Raw genomic sequence first — 18,745 nt, 5'->3', positions numbered from 1 at the left:
TCGGCATCTAGTAATTTCACCACCTCCTTTTTCACAACTTCTTGCATGTTCGGGTTGAGTCTTCTTTGGCGTTGTACTACAGCTTTTGATCCTTCTTCTAAGTTGATTTTGTGTGAACAATAGGCCGGACTAATTCCCTTTATGTCGGTTATCTTCCATGCTATAGCACCTTGTCTCTTCTTTAGTACACCCACAAGGCTCTCCTTCTCATGTTTGGCCAAATCAGCATCTATAATTATAGGTTTTTGCTGGCCATCTTCAAGAAATGCGTACTCTAAGTGATCTGGTAGTGCCTTGAGCTCAGTTTTTGTGTTCTGAATGTTGAACACGTCGAGTCCAGTAAGGGGACTCATCGAGTCCAGTGTAATTTTCGCGGCTGTTCGGGTTTCTTCGAAGGGACTCGCCGAGTCGGTCGAGGCTACTCGGCGAGTCGGTCCTTCTGCACTTCTGATCAGATCGTCATACTCAGCTTCCTCGAGCAGTCTTTCTAACTCCATCAGGTCCCTTTCTGCATCAAACTCTTCTTCAAATGAGACGGTGGACTTGCTTGGTTTTTCTTATTTCCAATCTTCCAACATGTCAATTGAAAATGTCGTGTCATCACTACTCCTTGCATGCTTCATGGCTTGATCAACTCCAAAAGTGACTGATTCTTCTCCTACCCGAAGCGTAAGTTTCGAATCTCGCATGTCGACGATAGCACTTGATGTATTAAGAAAAGGTCTTTCTAATATAATTGGGACTTGGGGATCCGCTTCCATGTCTAGAACTATAAAGTCTGCGGGGAACACGAACTTGTCCACTTTCACCAAAAGATCTTCACAAATTCCCCTAGGAAATGTAACCGTCTTGTTTGCTAGGTGGATTGCCATACGAATGGGTCTTGGCTCGGGGAGATCTAACTTTTTGAAAAACGAGTAAGGCATGAGATTTACACTTGCCCCTGAATCAGCTAGTGCATAAACGGTGGCCAAGTTTCCAAATTGGCAGGGCAATGTTAAACTTCCCGGATCTCCTTTCTTCTTAGGAAGTTTGTTCAACATAGCAGCTGAACAGTTCTCGTTTAGGACCACTTATTCACTTCTTCCATCTTCCTTCTATTAGTTAGAAGCTCCTTGAGGAATTTGGCGTATTTTGGCATTTGAGCAACCGCTTCTATGAATGGTATATTAATTTGAAGAGCCTTTATGTGTTCTAAAAACTTCTGGTAGTCTTCTTCATTCTTTTCTTGTCTAGCTCGGGTTGGATATGGCAGAGGAGGCTGATATGGCTTAACAGGAGGTTTATTTTTCTGATCAGGTGTCGGACTCGTCGAGTCCATATCGTGGACTCGGCGAGTAGGTTCTGGGCTCAGCTGGGTCTGATCTTGATTCTGCCCTTCTGCCTCCTTCTCTTGCACCAGTTTCGGATCTTCGTTCTGAATAGGGGCCAGAGGGGTTATAATCTTCCCACTCCTAGTTGTAACAATGTTTATATGTGCGCCTTTCGGGTTACTTTCGGTATTGCTCGAAAGTCCACCCGGTCTTCTCTCATTCACTTGTTGTGCAAGTTGCCCTAGCTGCTTTTCTATGTTGAGAATAGATGCTTGCTGATTCCTAAGAAAATATTGTAGATCTTTCATCATAAGTTGGTGTTCTCTCAACATATTTTGTTGATCTTTAAGTGTAGCATCGGTATCATTGTGTCGTTTCTCGGATGCAGCTACGAATCTTGTAAGCATCTCTTCCAAATCAGCTCTCTTTTCCATAACCGGCTCCTCCTTTTGATAGAAACCCCGTTCTTTTTGCTTGTATTTCTCCTCCTTTGCCTTTTTGTACTCGTCATACGGGAGCCATTCCTTCTTCGGTTTTCGCCAATTATCATCAAATTTGTCGCCACTTGAATAGAATACTTGAGCCTTCTTGTTTCCATTTTCATCCAAATCACAATCCTTATTGAGGTGAGGTCCTCTACAATTCTCACATCCTACCCGAATAGCATGGATTGTTTGATCCATCTTAGTCATCCTCCTATCTAAACTATATAGTTTAGCCATCATTGCCGCCATGCTATCGTTAATAGTGTTCACCACCCCCTACTTACTTTATTTCGTGGGTTATGATATTCTCTAGAGTGTTTAGAGAATTCCTCAATTAATTCCTTGATCAGCGGGGGTGGCTTCTTGGTGAGTGGTCCTTGCGAGTCAAGAAGCTGCCTTGTAGTCACATTGTCCCCATCATAAAAGATGGAGACTTCTTGTTGGCTATTTAGATCATGATGTGGGCAATTCCTTAGTAGACTCTTGTATCTTTCCCATGCCTCATAAAGGGACTCTCCAGGTTGTTGTTCAAAGTTGGCAATAGCTTTCTTCAACTTGGCTATCTTTGAAGGTGGGCAAAACTGGTCAATAAATTCTTCCTTCATCTTAGCCCATGTAGTAATGGATCCGGGGGGAAGTGACTTGAGCCAATCCTTTGCAGCACCCTTGAATGTAACTGGAAGCATACGAAGCAGCTGGGTTTCGCGAGGCACGTTTGGAACATTAAAATAATCAGCTACATCATTGACTTCATCCAAGTGTTTATAGGCGTCTTCGTGGTCTTTTCCGTAGAAGGGGATCTCCTTGAGTTGAGCAAGTATGTGACCCTTAAGCTCAAAAGTGGCAGTGGCGGGAATTGCGGGTTGCACAAGTCCGGGGCCGGTATCATCTCGTATCCTCTTCTTCCATTCGCCCATGGGAACTTCATCGATGTTCGCCATGGTGTTGTCAAATTCACCTTCTAGATCACTACCTTCTTCAAATTCACTTTCTTCTCTTTCGGACTCGTATAAGATGTCTTCCTTGATTGGGTCTTCGTTTGCCAAGGACGAGGTGTTGGATGCTCCTGATTTGCTGCTCTTTTTCTTGCTAAAAACGGACTTTAGATTCTTCAAAGGCGAGTTCTTTGAAGAAGCGGATTCTCCAACGGCTTTTCCTTTGTTCTTCTTTAGAGCGGACTCCGGGTCTTCAAATGGAGGAACCAAAGGCGTATTGGATCCTCGGGTCATGTAACAACTGCAACCAAAGTAAGAAAAACGCGTAAAAAGAACAAAAAGAAAATAAAAATAAAAAGTGCAAAACTGCGATGGACTCACCGAGTAGCTTCGACTGCACTCGGCGAGTTCAAGGCAGAAACAGAAAAAATTTCTAATTAAATTTCTAAAACAGAAAACTATTAAAACTAATCCTAATAACTAAATTTCCTAAAAATAACTTTGTGCAAGATAAATCTCACACAAAGGATCGATAAAACTAGAAATTAGTACTAATTTTTGAACCGTTCCCCGGCAACGGCGCCAAAAACTTGATGTGTGTTTACTCAACTAGTTTTAATCCTACTTTTATTTATAAATTGACACACAAAGGTAGTGGACCTATCGATTGTGGTGTAGCTAAATAAGTAGGGTATCGAACTCAGGGAACGGAAAATTAAAACTAAAAACTAGAATTAACTAAAAACAAGTAATAGCAAATAGGGGTTCTCTAGTTTTGCAAGACTAGAAACTTAACTAAAACTTAATTACTCAACTAAAAGCTGAAAACACGTAAAAACAAACTAAATTCAATGATCAAAAAGGGTTTCTGTTTAGGTTCAACTCATTTACTCCTATGGTTAATTTTTATGATAATATGATAGATTAATTGTTATTGGTTACCGACTCTGGTGATTAGATTCGCATTCACTATTACTAATCCTTAGAAAACATACCAATTCAAGCAATGGCCAGTTGATTAAACTAATAGATTTCCTAGGTTAATTATTCGGGTTAAATAAGACTTGTAGCTAGCTAATTAAATTTGGTGATTCAATTAACTTCTTGTTGATGGTGTATCACACAAGCTCACACATTAATTTACCCATTCTCTAATTAATCCTAGTTTCATGTTCATTATTCCTAGGCATATAGTATTGTGTTCACATAAATTATACGAGATAAGCAATTAAGAGATGTTCATGCAGCTTAATCACTTAGCAATTAACAGAAAACAGTTATGGTTAATGCATAAGGGTTTTTAACAAGCTTAATTTAACAATATCACCAACTAACAATTAATCAAAAACAAAATAAGCTAAACCATAGGAGCAAAATTGTTTCCCCAAACAGAAACTAACGAATTAGTTCATGAATTCGGTGTATGAAAGCTTAAAAACGAATTCAATTAAACCTAACATAATTCTATTCAAAGGAAAAGTGGAAAATTAAACCTAAAGTGCCTTAATCTCTTAAGAATGAAGGATTAGGGTTCTTCAATCGTTTTCCAGAGCTCCAAGACTTCCTTGATCGCCAAGTGTTCCACCAAAAATCCAGAGAGAGTCCTCAATTCGGGTTTGTGAAGTCTATTTATAGTTTTCTCAAAACAGGGGCTACTCGTCGAGTAGCAAACTGACTCGTCGAGTCCCCCTTGAGGAATCCGTATACGGCAAGGACTCCACGTGTCGCTTCGCGAATCTTCGTGTCTACACGTCGAGTAGACGACCCTACTCGCTGAGTAGCTTCAGAATTAAGCTTTTTTTTCTTCTTTATTTCGTTCCCGAGCTTCCGTTCATATCTCCTGCTTCCTTTTGCTTCCGAGCTTCTTTTTTTGACTGAAAATATAATTTGAACAATATTAAGTATCTTTTGTCCATAATATACAATTAATTAGCCAATAAATGATAAAAATCCAACATAAAAATATAGCTAAATATGCAAATATCATAGGCAAACCCTAAAAATAGGGTCTCTAGACACTGGACGTACACTGGGCGTACATCCTGTACGCTAGGCCTACGCCCCCGCGCACCCGCGAATAAGCGACTCATTATGTTGGGCGTAACCCAGCTTACGTTGGGCGTACCCACGCGTCTCATTTGCATGCATGGCTCTACTTGCCAGCTTTTCCCATTAAGGGACCATTTATGTCAATATCTTCAAAGTGCCCTAACTCCTTCATTCTAAGTCCGTTTTCGACGAACTTTATCTCCACGAACGAATACTTTTAGAACAAGGCGTTACATCCGCACTCGCTACGTTCCACGCATGGAGCGGGAGCGGCTTGCTCAGGAGTTTTTGACATTGAGGCAAGATGGGGAGTCAGTAATGGAGATCACTCGTATGTTCACAGAGAGGGCTATGTTTTGCCCGGAGTTTGCTTCAGAGCAGTCTCAGATGACGCGTTATCTGAGTATGCTCAAGACCGATATTCGACAGTTTGTTGCTACGCAACGTTGTGATACTCTTTTGGATCTTCAGGAAGCCGCGAGGCGGCGTGAGTTGGAGAGAGAGCTACAGTTGAGGGAGTAGCGTCAGGTTCCAGCATAGTCTCAGCCGACACCTAAGCGGTCCAAAACCGCTGATACTCGGACCGGGGGTCAGCAGAGCCGCACTTGTGGAAAGTGTGGCAGGGGTCATTCCGGAGTTTGCCGAGCCGGTGGTGGGTGCCACAAATGTGGCAAGGAGGGGCACTATGCCAAGGACTGTCGCCATTCCGCCCCTCCGACAAATATGAGGATATGTTATCACTGTCACCAGGTTGGTCATGTGAAGACCAACTGTCCACAGCTCACCGCCAAGCCGATGCAGGTTTCCGCGCCAGCTGCGTTGAGGATTGCGGATGGGAGGCCAGTCAAGACGGAGCCTCCGAAGGCCCAGGGGCGTGCCTTCCAGCTTACGGCCGAGGAGGCCAAGGCAGCACCGGATGTGGTTGCTGGTATGTTTCTATTCTCTATTTCAGTCATTATATTTGTGTTATGCTTATCTGTTGTACCTATGTTTAGGTACGTTTTTAGTGAACTATTTGCCTGCATTGGTTTTATTCGACTCGGGGGCGAGTCGGTCGTTTGTATCTCAGACTTTCAGTAGGAGGTTCAGTGTGCCGGTAGATGAGCTTGAGTGTCCGTTGCGAGTTTCTATCGCCAACGAACACGGGATTTCTGCGTCTTCAGTCTACCGGGGATGTGAGTTGGGGATTTTCGGGGTATCCTTCCCGATAGATTTGATTCTTATTCCCATGGGGGAAGTATGTGTGATCATAGGGATGGATTGGCTCAGCCGATTTGGCGCCATGATCGACTGTGAGGGACAGCGAGTGGTAGTTCGAACCCCAAGTGGGGGAGAACTGGTGGTGTATGGTGAGGGCACCAGAGGGGGATTAGGATTTTGTTCAGCCGCCAGGGCTCGGCAGTTCATTCAGCACGGGTGTGCCGATTATCTAGCGTATGTGATAGATACGCTGGTTAGGGATCATGCTTAAGTTTCAGAGGTTCCAGTGGTTAGAGAATTTGTTGACGTGTTTCCAGAGGAGTTACCTGGAGTGCCTCCGGAGATGCAGGTAGAGTTCAGGATTAATCTAGTGTCGGGTGCGGCCCCTATCGCTAAGGCGCCGTACCGTCTGGCACCGCCAGAGATGCAGGAGTTGTCATCTCAGTTGCATGAGCTACTGGGTAAGCAGTTTATTCGTCCGAGTAGTTCTCCATGGGGAGCACCGATTCTTTTCGTCAGGAAGAAGGACGGTTCGCACCGGATATGCATTGATTATAGGGAGTTGAACAAGTTAACGGTGTAGAACCGTTATCCACTCCCGAGAATAGATGATCTTTTCGATCAGTTGCAGGGTGCATCTTGGTTTTCCAAGATCGATTTGAGATCCGGATATCACCAGGTCAGGGTGAGAGAGGAAGACGTAGAGAAGACCGCGTTTCGGACTCGTTATGGCCATTACGAGTTTGCGGTGATGCCGTTTGAGCTCACCAACGCGCCGACGGTGTTCATGGATTTGATGAATCGGGTCTGCAGACCGATGCTCGATCTCTCGGTCATCGTGTTCATAGATGATATCTTGGTGTATTCCAAGACCCGAGAGCGGCACGAGGAACACCTCAGGGAGCTGTTGGAGGTTTTGAGGCAAGAACGGTTGTATGCCAAGTTCTTGAAATGTGAGTTTTGGTTGGGAGAGGTCCAGTTCCTTGGACACCTCGTTAACCAGGAGGGGATTTTGGTCGATCCAGCCAAAGTTGAGGTGGTTATGCAGTGGGAGATTCCAAAATCTCCCTCAGATATCAGGAGCTTCTTGGGATTAGCAGGGTACTACCGGAGATTCATTCGAGATTTCTCCAAGATTGCAGTACCCCTCACTCGTCTAACGAAGAAGGGGGTGGATTTCCGGTGGGGTCCTGAGAAGCAGAGGGCGTTTGAGACCCTCCGACAATGTTTATGCAAGGCGCCAGTGTTGACACTCCCCAAGGGAGTTGAGGATTTTGTAGTATTCTGTGATGCATCCATCACAGGTTTGGGGGCAGTCCTCATGCATAGAGGACGAGTGATAGCCTATGCATCGCGGCAGCTGAAGCCGCATGAGACGAGATACCCTATGCACGATCTTGAGTTGGGAGCGGTGGTTTTCGCTCTCAAGATTTGGAGGCATTACCTATACGGGGTCCGTTGTACTATATACACGGATCACAAGAGTTTGAGGCACATCATGGATCAGCCGAACCTGAACATGAGGCAGCGCAGGTGGCTGGATGTAGTCAAGGACTATGATTGTGAGATCCTTTACCATCATGTTAAAGCGAATAAGGTTGCGGACGCTTTGAGCCGCAAGTCAGCTGGGTCTTCTACACCAGCAAGGTGCATGAGGATAGCGGTGGATTCCCCGCTAGTGAGCTTGATCAGGGATTCCCAGGTTAAGGGCATGTGGCCAGAGAACTGGAAGATGGAAAGAGTCAAGGACGAGAGCGCCCAGTTTATTCAGGATAGTCGTGGATTATTGACCCGAAACGGTCGGGTTTGGGTCCCGATGTCTGGGGGAGTCATGCAGACAGTGATGGAGGAGACTCATAAGTCTTATTTTTCTATACATCCGAGGGCCACCAAGATGTACCGCGATCTGAGTTTGAATTATTGGTGGCCGTGTATGAAGCGAGAAATCGCTTGGTACGTTGAGAGGTGCTTGACCTGTAGGATGGTCAAGGCCGAGCATCAGAGGCCGCATGGTAAGCTGCAGCCTTTAGAGATTCCCATGTGGAAATGGGAGCAGATCACAGTGGACTTCATTACGAAGTTACCGAGGACGGCGAAAGGGTTCGATGCTATATGGGTCATCGTGGATCGGTTGACCAATAGTGCCCATTTCTTGGCTATGCGGGAGAGTTCGTCGGCGGAGAAATTGACCGACATGTACATCTGCGAGATTGTCTCTCGCCATGGGGTTCCGGTCTCCATCGTTTCCGATCGGGATGTCAGGTTTACCTCCCATTTCTGGCAGAAGTTCCATGAGGAATGATGGGTTTTATACAAAAGAACATCCTATGTGCTCATGCAAAACCCTAAAGCTTGGATCTAGGTTTATCTATTGTACATGCAATTCATCCAAGGCTTGTAACCCTAGATCTAGCATACATAATTCAAAATTATCATAATAAGAACAGATCTAGGTGATTACCTCTTTCAATTGGCTTGATTCTTCTTGGTTCTTGAGCTTAGAGTCACAAGTGTAACTCCTCTAATGGCTTACAAACACCACAAGCAAGAAGGAAACTTATGAGAGAGGAGGGAGGATGCTAAAATTTGGCCCTAGGGATATCTTGGAATACCAGTGGCCGAAAATTGCATGTAGGGGTCTCTATTTATACTGTAGGCTGCTAGGGTTTCAGGTAAAACCCTAATGGACAGCTTAATCACCAAGCAGCCCATGGAACCTTCTGGAATAGGGCCTATGGACGAAATTTTGATGGATCCCCATCATAATTTCGTTCCCCTTTTGATCCATTAGGTTTCCCAGCCCAAAACTCAACTATCACACATTTGACAGTTTAAGCCCCTTTATTTAATTAATCTCTTTTAGTCACCAAATTAATTCCTAATTAATTTATGACCAATATTAATTAAATAATATGATTTCTCCTTTAATATATTATTCTTATAATATATTAATAAATCATAATATCCTCTCTCTCTCATTAAATTACATTGTCAAGTTGCTTTGGTGAAGGCAACCCAAAAGGACCATGCACAACCGGGTCAAGTACATACCAAATATAGTTACAGGCTTAGACACTAATCCAACAGTCTCCCACTTGGATAAGTCTAGTAACTATATCTCACATATGACTTCAGGATCCGATTAGCAATCGTAGCTCTTATACGCCGCTGTCAACTCTGATCAGTAACTTGTCCTTTAGATAAGGGATCGTATAGTCCTCTCTTCTAGATATCATGCTGACAATCACATGGAACATACTTATTGTCCAGCACTTTGTTCCTCGATCTCTGATTTGTTTGACATAGAACTTAGTTGAACACATCAACTTTGCTCTGACCGGGCCTGGCACATAAGTCAAACCAAATCATCGAGTGGCCAAGATAACACTTTTATCCTCTTAGAATAAAAGGAACAAATTAACTTCGACTCATATGCTTTTACTATTTACTAATTAAATCATGCACAACAATGCGTTTTATAACATCAAGGTACTAATGCGTTTACACATCATCAACGCATAACCTGTTGGATTAGTGTCTAAGTCCATAACTATTTTGGCATGTACTTGACCCGATTATGAGCATGGTCCTTTTGGGTTGCCTTCACCATAGCAATATGTAGGATGAATTAAGGAGAGAAAGGTTTAATTATGATTTATTAATATATTATGAGAATAATATATTAAAGGAGAAATCATATTGTTTAATTAATATTAGTCAAGAATTAATTGATAATTAATTATGTGGCTCAAAGAGATTAATTAAATATAGGGGACTAGACTGCAATTATTGGATAATTGAGTTATTGGGCTAAGGAATGCTAAAGGAACAAGGGATGAATGAAATTATGATGGGAGCCCATCATATTTTCGTCCATGGCCTTATCCAGAAGGTTCCATGGGCTGCTTAGAGTTTAAGCTGTCCATTAGGATTTTGACTGAAACCCTAGCAGCCCACACAAGTATATAAAGGACCCTTTAGGCCCCAAAAACGTGGGTAACTGAATCCTTAGGGTTTCTAGACGTTTTTGGGTGCCTCCTCTCTTCTCCTTCTTCATCTAGTTGCTTAGTGGTGTTTGTGACTCCATTAGAGGTGCAGCACTTGAGGCACTAAGCTTTCTGAAGCCAATCAAAGCAAGGAATTGATTGTTATTGCAATATAACAATCAAAGGTAATTACTAAACCCTTATTTCAGTTCTTATTTGATAGATCTAGGGTTTATAGCTTTGGATATTCAATTGCATGTTCATTAGACAAACTAGATCCAAAAGCTATTAGGGTTTGCATGTACACCATAGGATTGATGTATTGCTCAAAACCCATCAGTGGTATCAGAGCCTAGGGCTGTTTGTTAGTGAATTTGATGCTTATTTGATCGAAATTTGACTGAAAATTGGTTTTTTTGGGGTTTTTCGACTGGACTCGCCGAGTCAACTGGGTGACTCGCCGAGTCCATAGTGAACTCGACGAGTCCAATCCTGACTCGACGAGTCAGCGAGTCTGACAGTTATATTTCGCGATTTTCTTCCTGTTTTGGCTATAGATAATTACCTAAAAAGTTTTGTATTAATAAAATCCGATTTTTATAAATATTTGGAGTTTATCCTTGCCAAAATTGAAGATAATTGTCAAATTTAGATAATATTTTGTTTCATTAGATAAATATTGATTAATTGTAATTTAGATTTGAATTATCTTGTGAAAAAGTTTCAATTTCACCCCTTTAGGTTTTATAGTTTAAATTTAAACTTAAAAGTTTTGTTTTTAAAATTTAAATAGTTAAACCTCAATGTTTTGAAAAGTTTCAAAACTTGCCCTCAAGTTTTGGAATTTAAATTTAGATTAAAAGTTTAATTTTGAAATGTTTAAATTTTAAACCCTACTGTTTTGAAATGTTTCAGAACTTGACCTCAAGTTTTGGAATTTAAAAGTTTAATTTTGAAATGTTAAATTCTAAAACCCTAGTAATTTGAAAAGTTCAAATCACACCCTTATGGTTTTATTAATTAATTAAAGTGTATAATTAAAAGAGATTTAATAAACCCATAAAGTTTTGGTTTACATTTAATTAAATTAAAAGTATAATTTACTAAATTAAACCACCTAGTATTTTAAAAGTGTAAAATACACCCTATACTATATGTAACTTTAAAGGTCTAATATTATATATATATATATATATATATATATATATATGAGTAAAAGTCAGTCTTACCGTTAGTAGGTCTCATTCACGAAGCTGGTCTATAAGGGGTGTTTAAGGAAATTGCCTATAAAATGGCGATTGAATGGGTATCCACTCTTACCCACCGCACTCTTGACTAGTGGAGGGTCGTTAGCCGAACGGGTAGGATAGGACGAAACCTTCCATTATAAGTATAATGAAGTATACAAAGTAACTAAATGCTTTCATAAATTCACAAATCTAGTTACTTTAGGCAAAATGTGAAATTGTATGCTAATCCATGGAATTACACTTCGTACCCTTGTCAAACGTTAGTGGAGTGTGTGTGGTTAACCGGCACACTAATTTGGGGATGACATTGGTAGCGAAGGGTGGCTCGATGCTTATCATAAATCAATGGACCGTGTGTGGCTAACCGGCACATTGATTAGGTGATAGTAGCATTGAGTGCACCACGTGATGCGTATGGTTATTCACACCTTATTTGTGATCCTCGGCATCCTAGTCACAAATTGTAGGGCATAATCGAGATTAAACATTCCATTGAAAAGTTCAATGAATTTCGAAAGATCTAGGAGTTTCAATTCATTTAAAACTTAAACTTCCTTTTCGTTTTTCATGGTGAAAATTGGTAAATCGTCATTTACCTACCTTCAAATATTCTACGACTAGATTACGGCATCCCTCTTCTAGGTTGTAGAGTATTGTGTTGGATCCTAGCTTGATGTTTCATTTGGGTGTTACATCAAGAATTCTAATCACCTTAACTTGAATTTTCTCCCGTTTTGCAGATGTCTAGTTCTGACAATCATGGTCTTCCCAAATCCCATGGAACAAGCTTTCCAAATGAAGATGATGTTCCATGATATGATCGAGGAAAAAGAGATCATGCTTCACTTCCTCCACCTCCTCCAATTGTTCTCCCTACCCCACAAGTTCAAAGGCTTGAAAAGTTCAAGCTCACTCAAGCCCTATTGGCAATTAAGCATGAAGATGGAAAATCAGTGTGTGCACACGTCTTAGAGATGAAGTCACTCATTGATAGGTTAATGATGTTGGGTGTCGATATCTCAGAGATGTTGGCTGTTGACTGGGTTCTTCAGTCACTTCCTGAATCATATAGTGAGTTCGTTAGAGAGTACTATATGATGGACCATGACGTGACCCTTATTGATCTCACCTATTTGCTTATAGCTGCTGAATCAGCAATGATTTGGCGTGCTGGTCAAGCAAATTTGTCTGGTGAATTAAACTCCCAAACTTCCATGGACACTGGCAACATTGGAAGTCCAGAAAGAACTAAGTCTGTGATTGTCCGATATGTTGTGCCAAAGGAGTCCATTTGCTTTTATTACCAAGAGAAGGGGCATTGGAGACGAAGCTGCCTAAACTACCCGAGAGATCTAAGAGATGGGAGAGTCAAAATGTATGGCTCTACTTCAGGTAAAAATCCATTAACTAACTCTTTTAAGTTCCTATTCTAGATTCTTAATACATGATGTGATAAGATTACATTTTGATGTTTTGTAGGATCGAAGAAAATAGAGGAAGCTTAAGGGAAGAAGTGAGCTGAATCTAATCGTGAAGAAATGGATTTCGATCGCATTGCTTGAAGATTAGATTCTTGAGCTACTACTTGGAGTTAGAATAGATTGTTAAGAAATATGTAATAACATAGTTTTTCAATTGAATTGCATTGTAAGGAGAAATTTTTTTTTCCGCAATAAAATGAATTTTGATTTTATCTTATTTATTTATCCTTGCAATGGCATGTGTGAAAAATTGATGTTTGAAGGTTTCTATTATTAGCAATGATGGATTTGATTCTTAATTATATTATTTGTGCAAATGTCAAAAGTTTACCAAATAGGGAGAGTTTCTCATCGCCCAAGTTTCAATTAGATAGAAACTTGGAATCATGCAACGTGCATTGTATGATGAATGAAAAACTTTCACATTTGGGAAATTTAGACTAATTCTTTGACAAAGTGTCAATTGAAGGACTAGGAGATCAAGTACACTAGGTTGTACGTTGATTTAGTCCACCACAAGAGTGACAAAGATATTCGTCATGATTTACTAAAGTTTAGTAAATATGATTATACTTATAAGATTAAGTGTAATTCTGAGTTGATTGAAAGAGTTTCAATGAGTAGCAGAACGAATAAAGAAGAATCAAGTAGGCAGAAAGATAAAAGTTTCTCTATTCTAAGAAGAAGGGAGAGTACCTTTTATTGTGTTTTATGATAAGTCTTAATGATAAGAACCATATCTCAATTGATCCTCTAAGTGAGTCTTAGTACATTTATATGTCTAAGAAGAGGAATCAGGAATTGTGGAAATGGTTAAATCAAGAAGTCAATCATACTTCGTTCCAATATCGAATCTTAGAGTCATACTCCAAGATTGCGAATTGAGTGACACGTCTTTAGTAGGTTTATAACACTCAACAAATGTGGAATTTGGAAAAGTTTTCTTATTCTTGCACATTTGAAATTGGTAAGTTGTGCTGTCTTGGATAAGACAAATACCAACTAGGACCAATTATGTGAAGTGTTTTGTCTTGATAAGAACTACACTAACTCTTGAATATTTGTTTGTCTAGAAAAGTTTCCTGACAAAAGAATCATATATGTCAAGAGGTCAGTGGGAGTTTTAATGATCTTGAAAAAGGTTTCAAGAACAAATCAAGAATAAACCTTATCAATCATCACTAGCACATGACTTGAGGTTTACAACCGACCGTGTTGACATTATTTTGTTTCTGTGCCATTCCAATTGAGTTAATTATGCATGTGAGTTCTATGAGTTCTCATTTGAATGCATAAAGACAAAGCACCTTGATCAATGGAAAGAACATTGATATGTAAGGATAAGTTGCTAAACTACTTGGAAGACATGGTGGGAACTCGTGTCACCATAAGGCAAGAAATCAAGATTAAGAAAGTTCAGTCCATATGAGTTTGGATTTGTCGCAAACTTTGGTTTTGGCAATTTCACATGGATAGGAACTCATACACCATAAAATCTAAGTGTCATAAGATTCCCTCCTTCATGAAAATGACTGTGAGGAAATGCTTTCACTAAGAGAGATTTTAAGAAGATAGCAATTGTGAAAATTGTATTCTCAAATTCGATTATGGTTACGGCATCCCTTTCCATAGTTCAAATTGTGAGATTTGGCAATTAGTCTAACATTTGGGACTTATTGATATAAGTTCTGAATTGTTTAGACACACATATGAGCTATCTAAGGCAAAGGTGTATAAGTTTAAGAAGCTTAGATAAAGGCTTATCAAAGCATCCTGTATCAGAAATATGAATTTCAGAAATTCAATAGGTATTGTTTTCTGGAAGTTCAGTTGCTTTCTGAATACATGTCAAAGCTAGTGGGAGCATAAGTGTTATGCTTATATGATAATAATCATCATGATAGTGGGAGCATAAGTGTTATGCTTGTATGATTATTATGGCAAGTATTGCAAGTTAGCAATATTAATTATAGAAAAACAAAGATTAAATTTGCAAAGTTGCATGGGTTGAAAAGTTGTTTTGCTATAATTAAGGGAGAGAATATTATACTTCGTTTCAAAATCTAAAGCTTAGATTGAGAAATTTTAATAAATATGGTCAAAGGATACATAATGTGTTCTCAAATTTCAATTATGATTACGGCATCCCTCTTCATAGTTCGAATTGTGAGAACGTGACACATAAAATATAATGGCAGAAGATTGATAAAGTATCATATCTTCATGTAAGACATTATGCATCGTGTCCCATACGCTTCGGGGTATAGGATCAATTGCAAATGCTATAATATTTGACCATTCTAAAATTTTCCAAATGTCTAGCGCATTAAGATGGAAAAAGGACTAGAATCGATTTTGACTAAAATAATTAAACAACTATCAAAGGACGATCCAAAGTTCGCTGAGGATTGGTCACTTGTGAGTAGTTGGAAGTATGGTATTGGATGGACCATATCGACATTATTATGAATAGATAAGATTCTATTAAGAATGAGTTGTCATATGGCAAATGTGGAAATGTTTCCATATTGGGAGTTGGATATTGAGAGTCTATGTCTAGATTAGAAACTTTTATGCAAGAAGGATGTTCAAAGGAATATACTTTGAATGTGAGACTTCACGTCTATGGAATTGTCTTGTAACAATTTCGAGAGAGTACTTTCTAATTTCATTGGCCAAGTCTTGGTGAATTTTTTGCTATGACTTTGCGAAAGGATCATTGCATAAAATGTTAGAATCTAGCATATTCTAGTAGTGGCAAGAACCTTGTGTTCTAACACTAATGATAAGGATTGGGAATTGTGAAATGAGCATAATTGGAAAAGTTTTCAATTGATCTATTTCACAAAGTAAGGACCATAGGAAACATAGTGTGCATGCTTTGTGCATGGGACAGCTATTGTTGTAATTTGAGTAATAAGTTGATTTTCTGAAACAGTACACGATAAATAATGAGTAATCAATATGGTGGTTAAATAGAAGTGTTTTATTTACTCTCACAAGTTTGGGGCCATATAGGATTAAGTATTATTGTTGTGTTTCAGTTTGCATGTTTTGACTTCCAGAATAACTAGGTTATTCAAACATCCACAGTCGGTCATACGTTGGGAGTAGGTATGAAGGAAGACTATCATGAATCTGTCTGTAGATTGTCTGAAGTGTTTAGACATGGCAGAAGTTTGCTGCAGAGTTCATGAGTGCTTTGATAAGATTAGAGTATTGGATTAAACCCACGCTCACTTGGATCACTTCATGGATTTATCACGAGTGATTAGTGAGACGATAATATTGTATATTCTTGAAACTGAGACGTGTGAGTTGTTATTTGTTGGTCAGTTGCACATTGATAATAAGTAAACGCACCAGTAACTTGGTGTTATAAAACTTATTGTTGTGTGTGATTCGACCAGTGAATGCAAGCAAGCATATGAGTCAAAGTTTATCCATTCCTTTTACCCAAAGTGGGATAAAAGTGATATTTGTGGGCCCCTCGATGATTTAGTGATGACACCTAAGCGCTTGGCCAAGCCGAGACTAAGTTGATGTGTTCAATTGTAGTTTGTTGTCAGTTGTCATAAATCGGAAGTCGGGAAACAGTATAGAGAGAATGATTAAAATTCATGTTTTATGTCTATACGATATCTTGAAAATGGAGGAATATATAATCCCTTATCTAAAGGACACGCGTATCTGATAAGATCAGAGTTGACAGCGGCTTTTGAAAGCTACGATTGCTGATCAGGTTCTGAAGTCATACGGAAAATAGTTATTAGACTTATCCAAGTGGGAGACTGTTGGATTAGTGTCTAAGTCCATAACTATTTTGGCATGTACTTGACCCGATTATGAGCATGGTCCTTTTGGGTTGCCTTCACCATAGCAATATGTAGGATGAATTAAGGAGTGAAAGGTTTAATTATGATTTATTAATATATTATGAGAATAATATATTAAAGGAGAAATCATATTGTTTAATTAATATTAGTCAAGAATTAATTGATAATTAATTATGTGGTTAAAAGAGATTAATTAAATATAGGGGACTAGACTGCAATTATTGGATAATTGAGTTATTGGGCTAAGGAATGCTAAGGAACAAGGGATGAATGAAATTATGATGGGAGCCCATCATATTTTCGTCCATGGCCTTATCCAGAAGGTTCCATGGGCTGCTTAGAGTTTAAGTTGTCCATTAGGGTTTTGACTGAAACCCTAGCAGCCCACACAAGTATATAAAGGACCCTTTAAGCCCTAAAAACGTGGGTAACTGAATCCTTAGGGTTTCTAGACGTTTTTGGGTGCCTCCTCTCTTCTCCTTCTTCATCTAGTTGCTTAGTGGTGTTTGTGACTCCATTAGAGGTGCAACACTTGAGGCACTAAGCTTTCTGAAGCCAATCAAAGCAAGGAATTGATTGTTATTGCAATATAACAATCAAAGGTAATTACTAAACCCTTATTTCAGTTATTATTTGATAGATCTAGGGTTTATAGCTTTGGATATTCAATTGCATGTTCATTAGACAAACTACATCCAAAAGCTATTAGGGTTTGCATGTACACCATAGGATTGATGTATTGCTCAAAACCCATCATAACCAACCAGCAAACAATAACCATATCTCTAAGTTTTAAGACTATAAGATATTATCGCCTTGCGATCACTCGATATAAAATTCCATGAAGTGATACCAGCAAACGTGGGTTTATTCCAATGCTCAAATCATAATTTCATAAGCACCCATGAATTTTGCAGCAAACCATTGCTATGCCTAAAACCTTTTAGACAATCTACAAACAAATTCATGATAGTCTTCTTTCATATCTACTTCCAACATATGAACGACTGTGGACCGTTCGAATAATGGCATTATTCGGGAAGTCAAAACATGCAAAATTGAAACAATAGATAAATAATCAACACAAGATAGTAACTTTACTCATAAATAATACACCTTTTTTTATATCAAATGTTAATTACAAATTATCTATTACACGTTTCCTATCTATCTAATCTAAACTCATATCGTCCTTTAGTCCAATGCTCCTAGCATGCTGCAAGTGCTTAACCCTGCTCAGTCCCTTCGTAAGGGGATTTGTTGGGTTATCTTCCGATGATACCCTCTTAACTATGAGGAGTCCCTCTTCTACCCGATGTCTGATGAAATGGTATTTTCTGTCGATATGTCTGGATCTACCGTGATCCCTTGGTTCCTTGGTTAAGCCAACCGCACCTTCATTATCACAGAAAATCTCCATGGGCTCCTTTATGGATGGCACAACTCCAAGGTCTCCTATGAAGTTCTTCAACCATATTTCCTCCTTTCACGCTTCACTCGCTGCAATGTACTCTGATTCACACGTTGAATCAGCTACAGTCTCCTGCTTGGAACTTTTCCAAGTCACTGCTCCTCCATTAAGGGTAAAGACCCAGCCTAACTGCGAACGGTAATTATCTCGATCCGTCTGAAAACTAGCGTCACTGTACCCTCGTACCCTTAAGTCATCACTCCCACCGAGAATTAGAAACCATTCCTTGGTTCTCCGAAGGTACTTAAGAATATTCTTAACTGCAGTCCAATGAGCTCTACCAGGGTTTCCCTGATATCTGCTGACCATGCTCAAAGCAAAGGCCACATCAGGGCGAGTACAAGTCATAGCATACATGATTGAGCCAACTGCGGAAGCATAAGGTACTCGGCTCATCTCAGCTATCTCAGCCTCTGTACTCGGGCTCCCAGTCTTACTCAGCTTGGTATTGCTTTGGATTGGCAACTCCCCTTTCTTGGAATTTTCCATACTAAAACGCTTTAGCACCTTATCCAAGTATGTATCCTAACTGAGTCCTATCAGTCTCTTACTCCTGTTTCTTACTATCCTTATTCCTAGAATATATGCAGCTTCTCCGAGGTCCTTCATAGCGAAACATTTCCCAAGCCAGGACTTGACTTCTTGCAAGGTTGGGATGTCGTTTCCTATGAGTAGTATGTTATCGACATACATTACGAGGAAGCTCACTATACTCCCACTGGCTTTGACATATACACAT

The 18,745-nt window shown here is 39.7% G+C and overlaps 1 protein-coding gene and 1 non-coding gene across 2 annotated transcripts; one reads left to right on the top strand and one right to left on the bottom strand.

The window, feature by feature from the left end:
- Positions 1-557: 557 nt before the first annotated feature.
- LOC145158555 (uncharacterized) lies at positions 558-1,043 on the bottom strand. The gene has a single exon (XM_079077439.1). The coding sequence runs from the start codon at positions 1,041-1,043 to the stop codon at positions 558-560; it is 486 nt and encodes a 161-aa protein (XP_078933565.1).
- Positions 1,044-2,248: 1,205 nt separating this feature from the next.
- LOC145162052 (small nucleolar RNA R71) lies at positions 2,249-2,355 on the top strand. Its single transcript, XR_013738908.1, has one exon. It is a non-coding gene; the product is annotated as a small nucleolar RNA R71 (small nucleolar RNA).
- Positions 2,356-18,745: the final 16,390 nt, after the last annotated feature.

This window comes from Lactuca virosa, chromosome 2 (assembly GCF_052849685.1).
Source record: "Lactuca virosa cultivar CGN04683 chromosome 2, Lactuca_virosa_CGN04683_v6, whole genome shotgun sequence".
In the NCBI taxonomy this organism is placed as follows: domain Eukaryota; kingdom Viridiplantae; phylum Streptophyta; class Magnoliopsida; order Asterales; family Asteraceae; genus Lactuca; species Lactuca virosa.
This window is presented reverse-complemented; position numbering and strand designations above follow the sequence as displayed.